At 42.7% G+C, this 18,808-nt stretch overlaps 2 protein-coding genes and 1 pseudogene across 7 annotated transcripts in view; 1 reads left to right on the top strand and 2 right to left on the bottom strand.

Moving 5' to 3' along the window:
* LOC118877099 (putative inorganic phosphate cotransporter) overlaps window positions 1-18,808 on the top strand; it is a 128,955-nt gene that overhangs the window by 99,159 nt on the left and 10,988 nt on the right. For 5 of the 6 annotated variants that reach the window (XR_011603722.1, XM_065863929.2, XM_070994856.1 and 2 more), the window contains 2 exons: window positions 4,307-4,443; window positions 4,498-5,571. Coding sequence is in view for 5 of the 6 variants with exons in the window: in XM_065863929.2 (XP_065720001.2) it covers window positions 4,307-4,443; window positions 4,498-5,571 (1,211 nt within the window). In the remaining variant the exon portion in view is untranslated. Of the gene's footprint in view, window positions 1-4,306; window positions 4,444-4,497; window positions 5,572-5,684; window positions 6,002-18,808 lie in introns of those variants that run through there. The other variant, XM_065863931.2, reaches the window with a different exon arrangement.
* LOC139352183 (uncharacterized) lies at window positions 10,321-11,867 on the bottom strand. The gene has a single exon (XM_070994859.1). It carries the CDS (start codon window positions 11,613-11,615, stop codon window positions 10,710-10,712), a length of 906 nt encoding a protein of 301 aa, XP_070850960.1. The 5' UTR covers window positions 11,616-11,867; the 3' UTR covers window positions 10,321-10,709.
* On the bottom strand, window positions 11,763-14,538 carry LOC136116520 (uncharacterized; annotated as a pseudogene).

Genomic DNA, 18,808 nt, shown 5'->3' with positions numbered 1-18,808 from the left:
CGATGCGGAACTGCGTTGAGGTTGAGCTAACGTAGGTTAGCTGCTAGTGGAGATAGTGTACTACGAGCCCTATTCCCAGAGGTAGGAAGTAGAACCGCGGAGCTATGAGATGCGTTGATAACTGTCTTCATTTGGCACATGTTTATATACTACTTGGAAGACGAAAGTTTAGTGTAATGATTAGTGAAGTGCGCTATATTCTAAAGTAGGTAGGTAGGTCAGGGAGTTTTGATTATGGTAGCAGTTTGTGTAGTTGGCTCGGCAGACACTGCAGAATGTGCTGACTGAGTCGGTGAGACGGTGAGTTAGTGAGACATATAATATGCTGATCAGCCATTCTCATATGCAGTGGGTGCTACTGAGCGCCTGGTACTGTTCCCAACTTGGCTTCTGCTTGATTTGTTGGGTGTGGTCATGTTGAGTACCTTTGGGTACGAACAATATTCTTGATCAGGATTACTAGCCGAGTCGATCTAGCCATGTCCGTCTGTCTGTCTGTCTCTCCGGATGAACGCTGAGATCTCGGATACTATAAGAGCTATTGAGATTTTGCGTGCAGATTCCTGAGCTTCTTACGCAGCGCAAGTTTTTTTCAGCAATGTGCCACACCCACTTTAATGCCCACAAACCGCCCAAAACTGTGGCTCCTACAGTTTTGATGCTAGAATAAAAATTTTAACTGAAATGTATTGTTCTAATCAAATCCTATCGATTTACCAAAAAAAAAAGTTTGCCACGCCCACTTTAACGCCCACAAACCGCCCAAGCCTGTGACGCCCTCAATTTTTATGCTAGATAAAAAAATTTAACTGAAATGTATTGGTCTCGTCAATAAGTATCGATTGATTTAAAAAGAAATTTTCCACGCCCATTACGCTTAAACCTGTCTACCGTCGGTAGGTGGCGCATTTTAATCTCGCTTTGCTGCTTGCATAACTCCATTTCCCTTTGGTGCCTTTAGCTGAGTAACGGGTATTTGATAGTCGAGGTACTCGACTATAGCGTTCTTCCTTGTTTATTTTAACTTTTTTGTTTGTCACAGATTTGTACAATTTTTGTCTAAAAATTCACATTTTACAATTCCTAGCACTTGTCACGGTCGTTATGTAAAAAGAGACATGTTAGGATATGTCTTTTTATACCCTTGCAGAGGGTATATTGATTTCAGTCAGCAGCTTGCAACGCAGTGAAGGAGACGATTCCGACCCCTTAAAGTATATATATTCTTGATCAGCATGACTAGACGAGTCGAACTAGCTATGCCCGTCTCTCCGTCCGTTTCTACGCAAACTAGTCTCTCAGTTTAAAAGCTATCGGCCTGAAACTTTCCCAAAAGCCTTATATCTTTTGCAGGTAGTATATAAGTCGGAACCAGCCAGATCGAACAACTATGCCTTACAGCTCCCGCAAAAAAAATTTTTTTTAAATAATGTCTTTGGTGTTTTTTAACATATAACCTTCTAAGCTTGGAAATAACATTTATAGCTTCCGTGTTTTTTAACATATAACGTCCTACGCTTGGAAATACAAATTTTTAATTAGTTCTGAATTTCGAATTTAATTTTATCAAAATCGGACGACTATATCATATAGCTGCCATAGGAACAATCGGAAAATTGGTGGGAAAATTATATGAAACAAATTATAGCTTTGGTGTTTTCTGACATATATACTATTGGGAATATCATTTTTTGTATTTTAAATTTAATAAATATAACTGCAAAGGTATACAAGCTTCGGCTTGCCGAAATTAACTTCCTTTCTTGTTTATTTATGTATAACTATACTTATACCCTTTACTCGTAGAGTAAAAGTGTACATTGTAGTCGGGGAAAAGCATGTAACAAGTAGAAGGAAGCGTTTGCGAGCCTATCAAGAATATATATTATTATATATTATAATAATATCTAATATTATACATATTCTTGATCAGAATCCCTAGTCAAGGCAATCCAGCAATGTCTGTGTGAGCCCTGTGGTTTCGAAAACTTAAAGAGCTAGAGACTTTAGATGTCAGATTTAGATTCCTTAGCTTCGCCCCAAAACCGCCCAAATCTATTGCTCCTAAAGTTTTTTTGGTAAACAAATTTTAATTTTTACTGAAATATAATGGTTTTTGTTTATACGGTAACGCTTTACAATGTCGCTTTGCTGCTTGTGTATCTCCATCTTCCTTTTGCTGCTTTTCAGAGCTTGGCGTGGGAGCGGAAAGCGTCCCAAAATAACTGTTGAGACCGGTGTCAAAGCAGCTTAGGTTCAGTAGGAGCAATGCTTTTTAACTGGAGTAGCAAAGTGTCTTTGCTGTTTTTGATAGAAATCGAAATTTCCTAATATTACTTTAAGATTTTGGACATCTTTGAAAGTCGCATATTCTCACAAAGAAAGTCTTTCTCTGAAGTATTCGCGATTATTTTTATTCTAATCGTTCTGTCGAATTTCCTTAACCAATCTTTAGAAAGTTACCAATTCTTTAACCATTCTTCGATTTCACAACGTGGCATGTATGGACAACAAAGTAGATTTTAAAAGAAGCAATGGTAACTACAATTTTTGTATAACCATTACTTTTTTGTCTATGATAGCATTGACTTCCGTACTTTTAACTTCTCTACTTTGGTAACAAACACATACACATATGTAGATCTAATGGACCTCAAGCGTTACTATTTTTATACCCGTTAAAGGGGTATACCAGATTCGTCGGAAGGTATTTAACAGGCAGGACCATTTCCGACCTTATAAAGTATATATATTCTTGATCAGGATCACTAGCCGAGTTGATCTAGCTATGTCCGTCTGTCTGTCCGTCTGACTGTCCGTCCGTATGAACGCGAATATCTCGGAAACTAACAAAGATAGAGATTTGGATTCATATTTCTGATTTAGATTCCTTAGCCTTGTACGCAACGCAAGTTTGTTACGCGAATATCCCACGCCCACTGTAACGCTCACAAACCGCCCAAGCCTGTGGCGCCCACAATTTTCATGAAAAAAAAAAAATTTAACTGAAATGTATTAGACTCGTCAGTAGTACCTATCGATTGACCTAAAAAATTTAGCAACGCTTACTCAAACGCCCATAACGCTTAAATCTGTTTGCCGCCCACATAACCATATATTGAGATCGCGGGTAGGTGGCGCATTTCAATCTCACTTTGCTGCTTGCATATCTCAATCTCCCTTCGGTCCCTTTAGCTGAGTAACGGCTATCTGATAGTCGAGGTACTCGACCATAGCGATCTTCCTTGTCATTATTAGAAAAGTCAACACATATTTAATATGAAGATATGATATAGATATATTTGCCAGATTCCTAAAATCAAAGTTTCTCGGAAAAACAGATTCCTAAGTGGGGCAAACAGAAATGCTTACTGTTTGAGCAAGACACTTTAAAAAAAAAACACTTTGAGAGTTTATTTCGATTTTTTCTTTCTGACAGGGAGTCTAGGTGTACGAACCCAGTTGAGAATTATAAGCAACGGATTGAAAAAAATTTTTAAATTTATTTTTGAATCACTTTGGATCACTAGCCGAGTCGATCTAGCCATGTCCGTCTGACCGTCTGTCTGTCCGTCCGGATGAACGCTGAGATATCAGAAGCTATTAGAGCTACGCTATTGGGACTTGGCACGCAGATTCCTGAGCTTCTTAGGCAGCGCAAGTTTGTTTCAGCAAGGTGCCACGCCCACTCTATCGCACACAAACCGCCCAAAACTGCGGCTCCTACAGTTTTGATGCTAAAATAAAAATTTTAACTGAAATGTATTGTTCTCATCAATACCTATAAATTGACCCAAAAAAAGTTTGCAATGCCCACTTTAAAGCCCACAAACCGCCCACAAACTTCATAAAATCGCAAATATGAACGCTGATATCTCGGAAACTATCAAAGATATAGAATTAACATTTCAGATTTAGATTCCATAGCCTTGTACGCAGTTTGTTACGCGAATATGCCACTTCCACAGTAACGCCCACAAAGCGCCTAGGCCTGTGGCACCCACAATTTTCATGCTAGATAAAAAATTGTAAATTAAATGTATTAGTCTCTTACATACCTATAGATTGATCCAAAAAAAGTTTTCCACGCCCACTTTTACGCCCATAACGCTTAAATAACCATATATTGAGATCACGGGTAGGTGGCGTATTTCAATCTCGCTTTGCTGCTTGCATATCTCCATTTCCCTTTGGTCCCTAAAGTGAGTAACGGGCATCTGATAGTCGCGGTACTCGACTATAGGGTTCTTCCTTGTTTTTGTTTGGAAACTATTCAAGACTTATTTTCTCTATCGCTTATATCTAGGTCCCGTTGTTGGCATACGTCACCTGCAGGCCTTTCTGCTTTTTCTGGCCATCGTGGTGAATTACACAGCACGGCTCGGCGTTAGCGTGGGCGTAGTGGCCATGACGGATGCAGCGACCACCAATGAAAATTTTCCGGTGAGTGCGATTCGAAAGACGCTCCGTCGGTCAGTAACCTCTAACCATTTGCAGGAGTTCGATTGGTCAGGAGCGCAGCAGTCGTACGTCCTGTCTTGCTTTTATTGGGGCTACATCATCACCCAATTTCCCGCCGGTTTTTTGGTTCGGCGCTTTGGGGCTAAGGCGGTTCTGCTCATCCCAACGCTGGGAACGGCCGTCCTAAGCGCTCTAACGCCTTTCTGCGTAGCCTGGGGCGGCTGGCAGGCCTTCTGCACCATACGCATCGTGGAGGGCCTCTTTCAAGGTCTAATCTTTCCATGCATTCACGAGCACCTGGCCAAGTGGTCTCCGCCGGAGGATCGCAACCGGCTGGGCGCCTTTGCTTACTCAGGGGCCGACTGCGGGTCAGTTCTGGCTATGGCCAGCAGTGGTCTGATAGCAAACAGCTCCATGGGTTGGCCGGGAATTTTCTACGTGTCGGCAGGCACCTGTGGGCTTTGGTGTCTCCTCTGGGTGACACTCAGTGCAAATAACGCCCCTAGCCATCGGCTGATCGGGGCCCGGGAACAGGACCACATAGAACGTTCAACGAAGCGGAGCGATGGCTTCCACGGCCAGAAGATTCCCATCCCATGGCGTGCCATCTGGACTTCCGTTCCCTTCTATGCACTATTGATCGTGCGGGGCGCTCAGGGCTGGGCCAATTCCATAATGCAGCTGCAGACACCATTCTACTTGCACGGCGTCCTGAAAATGGACATCAAAAGCAATGCGCTTTACTCGGCCTTGCCCTTCCTGGCCATGTGGGTTATGTCCTATATATACCTAGTCTTCGCTGACGTGGCCATGTCTCGGCATTGGATGTCCTTAACCACGCTACGCAAGGCAATTAACACCGTCTCGTTCTGGGGGCCGGCGGCAATTCTTATCGGAACTGGCTTTCTGGACAACAGTCAGACCAGTCTGGCTATAGCTCTGATGACGATCAATGCTGGCTTAAACGCCGGGTCTGGAATAGGTAGCATCCTGACCATCATCGACATGTCGCCCAACCACTCAGGCATGCTGATGGCCATTGTTAACGGCATTGGAAATATATTTCCGCTCCTTACGCCGCTATTAGTAGGCGTTATTGTTACCGATCCTGTAAGTACTGACCATAATCGAATTTCTCACCCGTAGCTGAGAACTATTTACTAAATACCGCCTCAAAACCTTTTTATTATCATTTGGCACATCAATCCACATTTGAACGAAAGAGGTCGATACACTCGATGGCCGCGACTATCTGATACCGTTACATAGCTAAGGGGAGTGCGAGCGAGATGTAGATATGCAAGCTGCCAAGCGACTGCTCCCGAGATTTCACACCAATCCATCGTACCACCTGGCGTCGATTACTTTATTGGCACGCCTAGGATTGCCAAAATTTCACTTCTACATTGATTATTCGAACGACCTATGATAAAGTTAGTCCTAAAAGTTCACCAGTTTATTTACTGCCCTACCTATCTTCTAAGCAAAGTTATTTGGCTAATCGTCGTTATACTATTACACAAATACGCTGTGGGGCAAAAGTAAGAAAAATGTGCTTGTAACATGAAATATTGTTTTCTTCATTTAAGTAATGAAGATTTAGCGTCGCTTGTGACCGGTTGCGTATATCTTGTGCTCTGTGATTTTGTCAATTTTTTTTAGGAATATTAGTCCTGTTTTTTAACCTAGCCTAACAAACCAGGAATGCTTTTGTTTGAATCAGTTTTTTGTGTTCAATTATCTATTTCTTTTCATTTAAACTGTTGTCATCAATATGTTGTTCGTATTTCGCAGGGCACGCTCTGTCGAAGTTAATCTCTCGCGCTCTTTCGCTTTTGCAGTCTCTACGCGCTCTTAAAGTTTTGTGTTTCTGTGTTTCAACATTTTTGACGTTTTTATTTACTGTCGGCTTTGCAATACAGTCATACATCCTAAATGTACTGAAGTTATTGGCAGAGTAGAGGATTGAATTGGGGGTCTAAAACTTCGCTGCCGGCAGTACCCATGGCTACCAAAAGTTCTGGAGGAGACCCTGGTTCCGCTATACAGCCTGATGGGTCAAACACTACTGAGCTTTCTGTGCTCAAAGGATAAGTAAGCTCTGTAGGAGCTGGTCCCGAGAATAAGACAAACGATGTTGAGATTGCTGGTGGGGAAAGAAAGAGACTCTCGGTTGTTCCATTAGGAAGCATTTATTTCTGTTTCGTTTAACCCCCGAAACCACATCTGCAGATGATTTGGAATTTATACACCAAGAATTTCCATCTTCCCATCATTCACATCTTCATTTAAAATATCAGTTCCTCCTGAACAGTTTAATGTACTAAACCTTTACTGAGACTTGGCTGAAACCTGATATATCTGACTCAGAAGTTCTGTTCAACAATTTTAATACGTATAAAATCGATCGCACTCCTCGTAGGCGGGGTGGGGTGCTGATTGCCCTTGTTCCCCTTTCCCTGACTCACTTCTCTTTTCACCTTTATCTATGAATTTGTTGATTGTCTGTTAAAAGCAAGTAAGCTTTATACGTAAATCACTAAATAGACAATTAAACCTTGCATTTGTTTAAGATCCGTCTGAAGACACGGTACCTAGAATTGACGCACTTGCTGTTCCAGAAGACCTATATCATCCCACAATTTGTTTCCCTTGCGTTGATACCCAAAAAGTAGCTCCCGGCTTTAAGGCACAAAAAGATCGTTTTACACTTTTGCTGTGTAGTAATGCATCAAGCGACTTTCAAGTAAAGCCAATGCTTGTTTATAAGTCTTTTAATCCCCGTTCGTTTAAAGGGATAGACAAGAGCAAATTACTTACTTACTAATACAACATTATTTCTGCAGCCAATGGATCAGGTTATAATTTACACCTTCAAGACATATTACATCATTCGATCTATACGCTTGATTTGGATACAACTGAAACTGACTCCATCGATGTAAACAGTGCTTGGAAGAAATTATCTATTAAAGATTTTACGCCGGGGATAGCGGGGTACCGGTGGCGCTGGTAGAATGGCGTGGGAACTGGCGGCGTCGGCGCGCTGCTGCTCTGGGCTTCGGCGGTTTGCTGCTGGTGCGGCGGAAAGAGTCTAAGCTTAGGGGAGAAAACCACTCGAAACGCGAAGTACCCCTTGACCGAAAAGTAATCACGCAAAAGGTTCACTGTACAAATTAGGCGGGGGTGCGAACGCGGTTTATTCAATATAAATGCCAAAATTGACCTGCCTAAGTCTAAGCTCAGTTCCGCGCTCCAAAGCGCAGCGGAGACTTCACGGAGGGGAGCTGGGAACAGAGCGGGAGAGCGGGAGCGCGAGAGAGTGGGAGAGCGAAAGAGCGGTGCAGTTGGATAGCGGGCCGGTCCAGATTCGCCGGACAGTGGGCCTGAACATTCCGCCCCCTTGCAATCGCTAGCGTTGCAAAAAGAAACGGAACCTCGGCCAGTCGCCTACGACTTAAGCCTGCGTACATGCGCCGGAGAGGATCCACCCTAACACAGTCTTCTGGGCTACGGCAGTCCCTCGTCGACCATGTGGAGGCCCGGCTGTATCACCTTCGGGTAGACGTCCGCGCCCAGGATTAAGGAAATGGTGGCTGGCCGATGGAAATTCTCATCCGCAAGCGGTAGCTCCTTAAACTTCTTTACTGCGCTCTCACTGAGCGCCCGGTTGGGGGTGCGGATGCGCACGTTCTGCTCGATCTTGAGGACCACCTCCAGCTTGATGTCCTCGTCGACCTTTGACCGAATCGTCCCGTGCAGATGCTCTCATCGCCCACGGTTTTTGTCGAACGTCTACTCCCCGGTCTCGACGATCACCAAAGCAGTCGGGAGGACGTTGACGCTATGACGCTGGAGAAGTACCGCGAGCGACGGAGCTGGTGTCGAGGATGCTGTGCGCGGTAGAGGGGCAAGCGTTTGACGAGTTGGCGGATATTGCCGGCGGATCTTGCCGGCGCGAACGCTGCGGAGAAGCGGGCTGTTGCTTGGAGCCGGACTTTTTCCGGGAAACAAGTTCGTGCATGTGGAGTAGCGTGTGTTCTGCACCGGTCACCGCTACGACAGCTCCCAGTGGAGTGCTCGTGTGCGAGACAGTTCGCGCAGTACTTGTTTATAAGAACTGCCCGCAGCCGCTTCTCTGCGCTCAGCTTTAGGAACCTCTGACACTTCCGAAGAGGATGGATTCCGCGGCAGACTCGGCATCGGTAGGACTGATTACCTCTCGTACGTCTGATATCCAATGCCTGAGCGCTACGTGGACGGGGAGCCATTTTCCTGTTTAGAGTGTGGATAAGGAAAAAACAAAAAGGGCTGATTAACAATGACGTGGATAATGGCTACGGACTAAGGTGTGTAAGAAACGCGGCTCGTTACGAGGTAGATTTGGACAACTCTCTTGGAAGAAAAACCTCCTTGGTCACTGGACGTTTGACAATGCCGCGTGTCGTACGAATGTCGAATACGCGGACCTTGCCATCGGCTCCCGGAAAAACGTAGTCTATTCGTCCGAGTTGCTACTCATTTGAGGGCAAATTGTCATCCTTAATAACGACCATATCGCCGACACGCAGATTTTCTGTGGGGACTTGCCACTTGTTGCGCTTGTGGAGCTCCTTAAGGTACTCATCCTTCCATCGATTGCGGAATTGTTGCCATTTACTTCAGGTTCCACTATGGATAGAAGAGGTCATCCAACAAGAAAGTGCCCTGGTGTCAACGCTAAGAGATCAGTTGGATCCTCGGACATGGAAGATAGCGGTCTGGAATTCAGACAAGCTTCGATTTTCGCTAGGAGCGTGGACAGCACTTCAAAGGTGTACTTTCGTGTAGCGGTGGACTTGTAAAAAAAGGTCTTGAAACTCTTGACACCAGCTTCCCATAGGCCTCCCATATGGGGTGCCCCAGGAGGAAGGAATTGCCAGCTGAGCTGCTGATGACTATACGCATCGGTCACAGACTCCTTAACGACTTGCAGGAAGTCTCGGGAAAGCACGGTGGAGGCGCCGACGAAGGTCTTTCCATTGTCGGACTGGACTTGGCGAGGACACCCTCTTCTAGATACGAAACGAGCGAAAGCGGCAAGAAACTTTTCACTCGTTAAGTCGGACATAGGCTCTAGATGGATGGCCTTGGTACAAAAACAAACGAAAACCAACACATACCCTTTTGTAATGAGACGAGCTCTTCCGGTATAATTATACCCGTTACTCGTAGAGTAAAAGGGTATACTAGAATCGTCGGAAAGTATGTAACAGGCAGAAGGAAGCGTTTCCGACCCAATAAAGTATATATATTCTTGATCAGGATCACTAGCCGAGTCGATCTAGCCATGTCCGTCTGTCCGTCTGTCCGTCCGTCCGTCTGTCCGTATGAACGCTTAGATCTCGGAAACTATACAAGCTACAATACTGGGACTAGGCATCGCAAGTTTGTTTCAGCACAGTGCCACGCCCACTCCAACGCCCGCAAACCGCCCAAAACCGTGGCTCCTACAGTTTTGATGCTAGAATAAAAATGTTACCTGAAACGTATTGTTCTCGTCAATACCTATCGATTAACCCAAAAACGTTTGGCACGCCCACTCTAACGCCCACAAACCGCCCAATCCTGTGGCGCCCACCATTTTCATGCTAGATAAAAAATTTTAACTGAAATGTTTTGGTCCCGTCAATACCTATAGATTGATCCAAAAAAAAATTGCCACGCCCACTCTAACACTTAATGGCGCATTTCAATCTCGCTTTGCTGCTTGCATATCTCCATTTCCCTTTGGTCCCATTAGGTGAGTAAAGGGTATCTGATAGTCGAGGTACGCGACTATAGCGTTTTTCATTGTTTTTTATATCAAACGGACCGGCGTAGTCCATCGCTGAGAACGTGAACGGACGGGAAAAAGACACTCGCTCTTTTGGAAAACTTCCCATCATCTGGACTTGCAATCTCATTTTGTGGATAACGCAGATCTTGCAGGAGTTAACCACTGCCTTCACCAAGTTCTTTATTCTCGGAACCCAGTATCTGGACCGGGTAAGACGCACCACTAACTGGTTACCACCATATAACGAAATGAGATGCGTAAATTTTACCAGAAGCCGCGAGAGTGTACATTCGTACGGCAGGATTATCGGATGTCGTTCATCATACCGCAAACTGTCGGAGGCCCTTATGCGGCCGCATGCCTTGATTAGCCCTTTCTTGTCTAGAAAGGGGTTCAGGGAGAGAATCGAACTTGCCGCGGGCACAGGACGCTACTGACTCAAGCAGCGGTATTCTTCAGAAAAATACCTGCGCTGAGTGCAAATTGTCATGAGTTCTTCCGTGGCGGCAACGTCCTGGGCCCATAGACGGACCCCGGAAAGCGGTGATTGTCTTCGACATCGCTGGACAAATCGATGGACATTCGCGAGGACCCGCAAAGCTCTCTCTAAATTGGAAAAGCGATCCAGGAAATCTTCTGTCGGCATAGACGCCACATGGGCTTTAACGGCACGCTTTTCGATCTCAGTCACCGGCAGGTCGGTTCCCTGGCTGGGCCAATGATCGCGTGGACGTTGCAGCCAAGTGGGTCCATGCCACCAAAGCGGGTTATCCACCAGCTCTTGAAGGGGAACTCCTCGACTAGCCAAATCAGCTTGGTTATGTTCGGATTGAACGTTCGACCAATTGGCCGCCTCAGTGGACTCGGTGATCTTCGTCACCCTGTTGGCAACGAACGTTGTCCAATGGCACGCTGGTTTGGCTAACCATGCTAGCACAATCGTGGAATCGGTCCAACAATGGAATTTTGAGGTCAGCCTCGGCATATTAGGAAGAATGGCTTCGGCCATCTCGGACAAAAGGAGAGACCCACATAGCTCCAGCCTGGGAAGGGACACCGTTTTGACTGGCGCCACACGCGTCTTGGCCGTGAGCAAGTGCACCATCGTCTTGTGGCCCACTTCTACGCGCACATAGATCGCAGCACCGTATGCCTTTTGCGAAGCGTCACAGAATCCGTGATGCTCTACGCGGAACTCTGGACGGAAGGAAACCCATCTGGGTATTCTGACCTGGTCTAGGACCGAATAGCTCTGGAGAAAGCTGTTCCACCTTTTGCACAGCTCAATTGGAAGATTATCGTCCCAACCTAGATCCTGAAGCCAAATCTCTTGCATAAAGATTTTGGCACACACAACAAATGGAGCGAGCCAGCCTGCTGGATCAAACAGCTTGGCAATTTGGGAAAGGACTTGGCGTTTCGTGTGGGAGATTTCCGTTGCTAAATCTGGTGGGACGAAAAAGAACTCATCGGACGTCGCCTTCTATCGTACGCCGAGAGTTTTGGCTGTGCTCTCAGTGTCGATCTCGAGGAAGTCGGTTGTCAGAAGATTATCACTTTGGAGGTCCATTTTCTCAATGGAAACCCCGCGGACCCTGAGGTCGCGAACAATGAACTTAGCGTCCTCGGCGGAGTCAGCTCCCGAAAGGACATCGTCTACATACATATGATTTCGAATGACGTTTCTCGCTCTTGGATGGCTGAGCTGCACGTCAGTTGCCAGCTGTTGCAGGACTCGAATGGCCAGGTATGGCGCGCAATTGACTACAAAAGTCTGTAATTCGAAATTTCGAATGTGCCCCTCGTTGTTGCGGAATAAGATGCGCTGGAACGGGGAATGCTTCGGATCTACCCATATCTGCCGATACATTTTCTCGATACCGGCACTGTAGACGTATCGGTAATATCGCCACTTCAGGATCTGGATAGTTCGATCGGAGTGTAAGACTGGGCCTGCATGAAGGAAATCATTTAAACTGACCCCATTCTCTGAAGGGCTGGAGGCATTGAAAACCACACGTAGCTTGGGAATGCGGAAGGTAATAACTGGAAGAATTATGGATAGGACGGACTTCTTTCATGTGATGGAGGTCGAGATACTCTTGAATCACGGAGTCGTATTTGGTTTTGAGCTGACTGTCCCTCTTTAGGCGTTGCTCGGTTCTTATGAACTGCGACAACGCGGAGGACTGGAGTGACCGAGGACGGATTTTACGTTTTCGGGATCAGGAAACGGAAGACTTACGACATACCTGCCGTTATCGTCTCTCGTAGTCGTCCGGAGAAATTTTTCCTCACATGTCAAATCGGAAGATTTTGTCACTTTTACTGGCAGATCCTCACCCTCCCAAAATTGTATGAGAAGCCTATCCAGGGACGTGTCAACCTTGTGGGGGACTCGCGTGGAAAAAATGGAAAGCTGATTTTCCCTTGGAGCAGGAACGGGTCCTGTTAGGATCTACCCGAAAATGGTTTCTTGGCCGAGAAGAGAGCCACAAATGTTCGGCCGGGTGCCGCTTAGGAGAATGGATGGCAGTACGTCGGCCCCGACCAGAATATCTTTCTGTGCGCTCTAGTAGAACTTTGGATCCGCTAGTGGTAGTTCGGGAAGATCTCATAGAAACGGTTGTGGAATCGGACAAAATGGGAGGTTTCCAGCTAATTGGGGAAGAACATAGGCCGTCGTGTTTATTTGCAAGCCAGGCCTGGTCGGAGAACGGATGGTAAACTGACAGAGCTTTTTGGATTCAGCGGATACTGTCTGGTTTAAGCCTGATTCTTGGGCTCGGATTACCTGGTGAGGCAATTTCATTAATTTGAACAGCCGCTCAGAAATAAAGGTTGCCTCTGATCCTGAATCTATCAAGGCACGAGCTTTAAAATTCGACCCCAGGTGACTTATGTCAATTATGGCGGTGCCAAGGAAGACGGATCTATACCCCGTCGCGAAGTAATTTTGGACTGTAGAGTCCGTGGACACGGAAGAGGTGGAAACTGGTGTATTTGGTCTTGATCTGGGTCTCGGGGAGGGATTCAAAAGCAATTGGGAGGGGTTGCCTCTGTGTAGTAAGGTGTGATGGCGGCCGCGGCACGTAAAGCAACTATGAGTGCTTTCACAATCACGCAGCTGATGCCTTCGTGCGAAGCAGTTCAGACACAGTTGCTTCCTCTTTATATATGCCGACCACTCGTCGACCGTCATCTGGAGAAACAGTGCACATGTGCAGACAGGATGGTTTTCCTTCTTACAAAGGTCACATCCTTTTGACTTGGGTGCTACCCTTGTCTCGTAAGAATTTATTCTTCGAGGCGCTGCAGTGGGGGCGGATGTTTTTGGCAGAGATTGCCTCGAGCCTGACGGCCGTACGTCGTCTATAGCTTCTAAGGTCCAGTGACGCTTCGTAAGGAAGGCGATCATCTCCAGCCACGTCGGAATATCTGCCTTGTTGTGCTATCCACAAGGATAGCGTGAGCTTAGGAAGTTTGGAGGAGTACATGTACACTAAGAGGCAATCCCAATTTTCGGTTTGAATTCCGGAAATTTCTAAAGCCGTGAGGCAACCCTGGATGGGGCGTTGAAGTTCTCGGATAGCTGACCCAGATTCCTGATTAACGGACTGCACGTTGAAAAGTATTTTTAATTGGCTATTTACTAACAACCGCTTGTTTTCGAAACGCTCAGTTGGGTTAGCCCAAGCTGAGCGAAAGCCATCGTTAGTAAGGGGGGAGTTCGACACTATCGTGTGTGCATCGCCGCTTGTTTTGGCATTAAGGTGAAACAGTTTTTCGACTGGCGTCAGCCTTGGATTGTTTATATAAATGGCCGTAAACAGATCCCTAAAGGTCGGACACCGCAGATAGTCTCCGGTGAAAACCTCGGTATCGCACGGAGGCAGCCGACATCCAGAGGAAATGTAAGTCTGGGTAGGAACAGCTTGAACTTGGGGAGCCTGGGCTATCATATCCGCGATCTGAGCCCCACATCTCTCGTAAACAGAATAGCAGTAGCTGTATTTAGCCTTAAGAACTGGCAAACTATCAGCTGCACTGTCTCCGGCTTCTGCTATGCGCCCGGTGCATTTATCGTATTCTGCCTTGATGCGGTCCCATAACATGCGTATTTCTTCGCGGCGGATGTTTAGCATGGACAGAGTAGGAGGGATCGGCGAAGGAGTGTTTGTTCTGGATTCAAACTCAATCAGCCGATCTGAGATTCCAATAAATTTGCTAAGAGCAATTTGGGAAGGTGTTAGTGCCATTTTGACGTTTGCACGGGACGAAGAGGACTTAGCGGTTAGTTCGGGTGTGGACGGATCTACGGATATGCCTAGAACTAAGGCAGGTGGAATAGACAACTTGTTGTTATCACATCCAATGGACATTTAAAAAATGACCTTTTTTGGGTCACAATCTGCTCGCCTTTGTTTATGTCGAATAAATAGGAAACCTGGCCCACTTGTGAAACAGTGGAACGAGGTGTCGACTAAAAAAGTAGTGGATCGGCGAAATATAAATAGGAGCAAGTACCGACCTGGTTTACTTTGTGAAATTAAACCCAATGATACGGATTAGGAACGGTGAGTAATGAGTTTGTATATCACCCGCGGAGAAATAATACTATAATATTTAACCTTTTTGGTATTTGTATATTGTAATTGGGATCTAGTTTGGTATATTTTTTTTAGTGCTGGTATTTTTTTGCGTTTGAAATAAATTGGGGGGAAAAATAGCAAATGTGTGTAAATATGTAGTCCCCGGTGGAGAAATTGTATTATTTCGCCTTTACTTAAACTTCTGAATGAAGAAAAAATACCAAAATATGCCAATAAGTTGTTGGCCGGAGGGTGCTATTTGTTGGTTATTTAGTATTAGAGTACTGTTTTAATTAAATTTAATATTCAGAGGGAGAAAATACTAAAATAAACCGACAAAATTGGTGGACGGAGGATGCTATGCAGTGCTGGTATTGTTTTCCCTGGATAAAATACATTTTACGGAGTAAATACCAAATACGGGAAAATAAAAAACTAAAAAGTTTGATGGGTGTAAATAAAACACAATGACCAAAAAAATTTTAATGTCGGTTGGTGTAATTTTTATTTTATTATTTTTAACCGGATGGCCGACGGAAAACTTTATTTAGTCGGATAGGGATGGTGGAGTTAAAATTATATGTTAATGCATGTAGATTTGTATGTATTTAGATATTTGTATGTATGTATATATGGAAATGTATGTAGATATTGACATGTAAGTACCCTTCAGTTCTGCAGTAGGGACGCGGTGACATGGCTCAAGGCAAAAAGCTTTTTGTTTTTTTTTTGTGCCTAAACCGCTGTGCCGCTGTTGACGTCAGCAGAGCAGTCGGCGCAGCGTAAAAGACTGCCTACGAAAACGGTCGTACATTAAAGATCGACAGATATTGGGAGCTTCCCTCTCTCTTTTGCCTTATAATCTGCCTGCACTCCGCGCTCACAGAGACAAATTTCGGCCGGCCCGTTATTTTTTTTGCATCTCTCCGTTATGTTCGGCTAGCGACTAAGATTTCGGCGGAAAAATTTTCGTGGAGCAGCGACATGTGAATGCTCTAATATTTTAGGAGCATTATTGTATATCGAAAAAAACAACTAATATTGTTTTATAAAAGTTAATTATTTGATTATAGTAAATTGAATTTACTTATAATGTTATGTTTACTTATTATAAATTTTTATTACAATATAATTTTTTAGTTTAGTTATAGAAATTTAGCCCGTTAAAATTGATTTCAATATTTAAAAGTATTATACAATATGAATTTTTACTTAAGAAGTAAAAATGACATTGTCGGATATATTTCACCTAGAAAGGGTATAAGTGCAGTGGCACGCGCCAACAGCGAAGAGAAAAAAAAAGAAATGAAGTAAAGGGGTGAGAGGAAGCCTTGGTGCATCTGCATTCTGTTTGAGTGATTGCAAAAGAAGGATCGATTTCAATTGTGCGCATCAGCTTACCTAAAACGTGTTTTAAAGTTAAAATTATAAACCCAGGTAAGTGTTACGTTAAGTCTCATACGTTGTGCATTAAACTAACTTTAAAGGTACGTTACTTTAAAAACTATTTTATGCGTTTGACAAAATACCCCAAAAAATCGAATTCCATTGGCCGAAAGTGGATTGATAAAAGAAATTACATAACGGACCTAATTACATAACAAGAAAAAATCATTTGTGCACGATTTTAGTATTAAACTTCGCTAATCAACTCTCATTTTCCGGGCAAGACAAAATTTTTAATTGTGAAATATACAGCTACGCCCAAAACCATAGTGATTTTGCGATGCGCATTTTTAAAAAAAATGTAAAGCAATCGTTAAAATATTTTATCTATTTTGTTTATATAAACAGACATTAAAATTAATTTATTTAACAATAATCTAAATAATTCTTTTGAATAGCAAAATCACTTTCATTTTGGACACAGATGAATATATCATAATTAATAAAAAATAAAGATTATAAAATAAAAATGTTTGGTTGCGTTTATCTCAAAAATTAATTGGTAATTTTCAGTTTTAATATTATTATATAATTTAAAGGATTTAATCATATTGTTGTTAAAAATATGTAAATAAAAATGAACAAATGAGACATTTACAACAATTATTTAAAATGAAATGTTTTTATCTATAATAATTATTTATTCAATTTAAATAAATTGATAAATGAATAATTATTTAAATATTGTTTATACAATTTTAATAAATTAATAAAAAAATAAATAATTACTTATTTATCAATTTATTATAATAAATAAATTGATAAATAAATATTTTATTTATAAATAATAAATATATAATTATTTATAACTAATAAATAAATAATTATTTCATTTTAAATAATTGTTGTAAATGTCTCATTTTTTTCATTTTTATTTACATATTTTTAACAACAATATAATTAAATCTTTTAAATTATATAATAATATTAAAACTGAAAATTACCAAGAGAAAGGGATCAGTTGCGTGAAAGATTAAGGTTAGTTGAAGAGAATTCGAACGAACATATTGACAAAATTAGGGATCACGAGGAAATTGAAGCTGATCAGGAAAACTTAGAAAGGAAAATTTAGAAGTTCATGAAAATTTAGATGTAGATCAGGAAAATTTATTAGGCGGTCAAGATAATGTAGAAGTTAATCAGGAAGACATAGAAAACATTGAGTCCGATCAGGGAGACTTAAATTTTAAGTTGAAGCAGTGGTATATAAAGCACAAGCCAACTCGTAGTTGCGCTATAGATCTAATCAAAATTTTAAATGAAGGAAATTTAAATGTAAGGCCTTCTTATAAATTTAAATGCAGGAATACACCAGATATTACGGAAATAGATTGGGGTTCCTATTTGCATATTGGCTTGTCGAAGCAATTAGTAAAATTATCTGTGGTAGCAGAATTACCAGAAGTTTTAAGCATTGACGTTAATATTGACGGTCTTCCCTTAACTAAGAGCTCTCGTGCACAATTGTGGCCTATTTTAGTTCGAGTTAATAATATTAATAAGTGCCCCGTTTTTCCAGTTGGAGTTTTTTCATCTAAAAATAAGCCATCTAATTGTGTTCAATACATGTCAAAATTTACTAGTGAATTTTCCGATCTTTTTATAAACGGACTTACAATTTTACACAAAAAAGTAAATATAGAACTTAGGGCGGTGGTTTGTGATGCACCTGCAAGGGCATTTGTTACAGGAACCCCTGGACATACATCCAGTCACGGCAGTACCAAATGTCTTCATGTTGGTCGCAAAGTAGATGGTACATTAACATACAGTACTGTTGCTAGTCAGTTAATTACTGATGAAGACTTTGCGAATAGAATTTATCCAAACCACCACAGCAAAGATTATTTGAATAGTCCGTCCGCTTTTGAAACGCTTGGTGTTCGTATGATAACCCAAGTTCCTTTAGATTGTATGCATCTTATTGAGTTGGGGGTAATGCGCAAATTTTTGAACGAATTTATTATAACAAAGTCATAAATAAAGTTTCAAAACAAAACCAAAACAGTATTTCCGCTAAATTAATGTCAATGCGAACTTTTATACCTAGGGAATTTGCAAAAAAGCCGAGGACATTGTTAGAGCTTCCTAACTGGAAAAGCACTGAGTTTAGGCAGTTCTTATTATACACTGGTATTGTAGCTCTTAAAGATTGAAATATTTGATGACCAGTATTATTTATTTTTATTACTGCACTGCGCATATAGACTGCTCTGTTCGCGAAAGCAACGGGGAAATAATATTGAAAATGCTCAACAAATATTAAATCTATATGTTGAAAATTTCCCCATTGTATTTGGAGCAAACAGTGTGACTTACATTGTCCACGGCTTACTTCATGTAAGAGAAACTATTCTATCAAGTCGGAAATCCGGTTTCAGGATCTTCTTACTCCTTTGAGAATGACTTGCAGCTCCTTAAAAAATGTGTTAGAAAAAAATCGTATATCTTAGAACAAATATTTAAAAGATAGTCGAGGAAAAATACGTAG

Source organism: Drosophila suzukii, chromosome 2R (genome assembly GCF_043229965.1).
Source record: "Drosophila suzukii chromosome 2R, CBGP_Dsuzu_IsoJpt1.0, whole genome shotgun sequence".
Lineage (NCBI taxonomy): Eukaryota > Metazoa > Arthropoda > Insecta > Diptera > Drosophilidae > Drosophila > Drosophila suzukii.
This window is presented reverse-complemented; position numbering and strand designations above follow the sequence as displayed.

Bases quoted from the DNA above. Each gene is read 5' to 3' on its own strand.
- LOC139352183 (XM_070994859.1), bottom strand. From the start codon at position 11,615: ATGCAAGAGATTTGGCTTCAGGATCTAGGTTGGGACGATAATCTTCCA.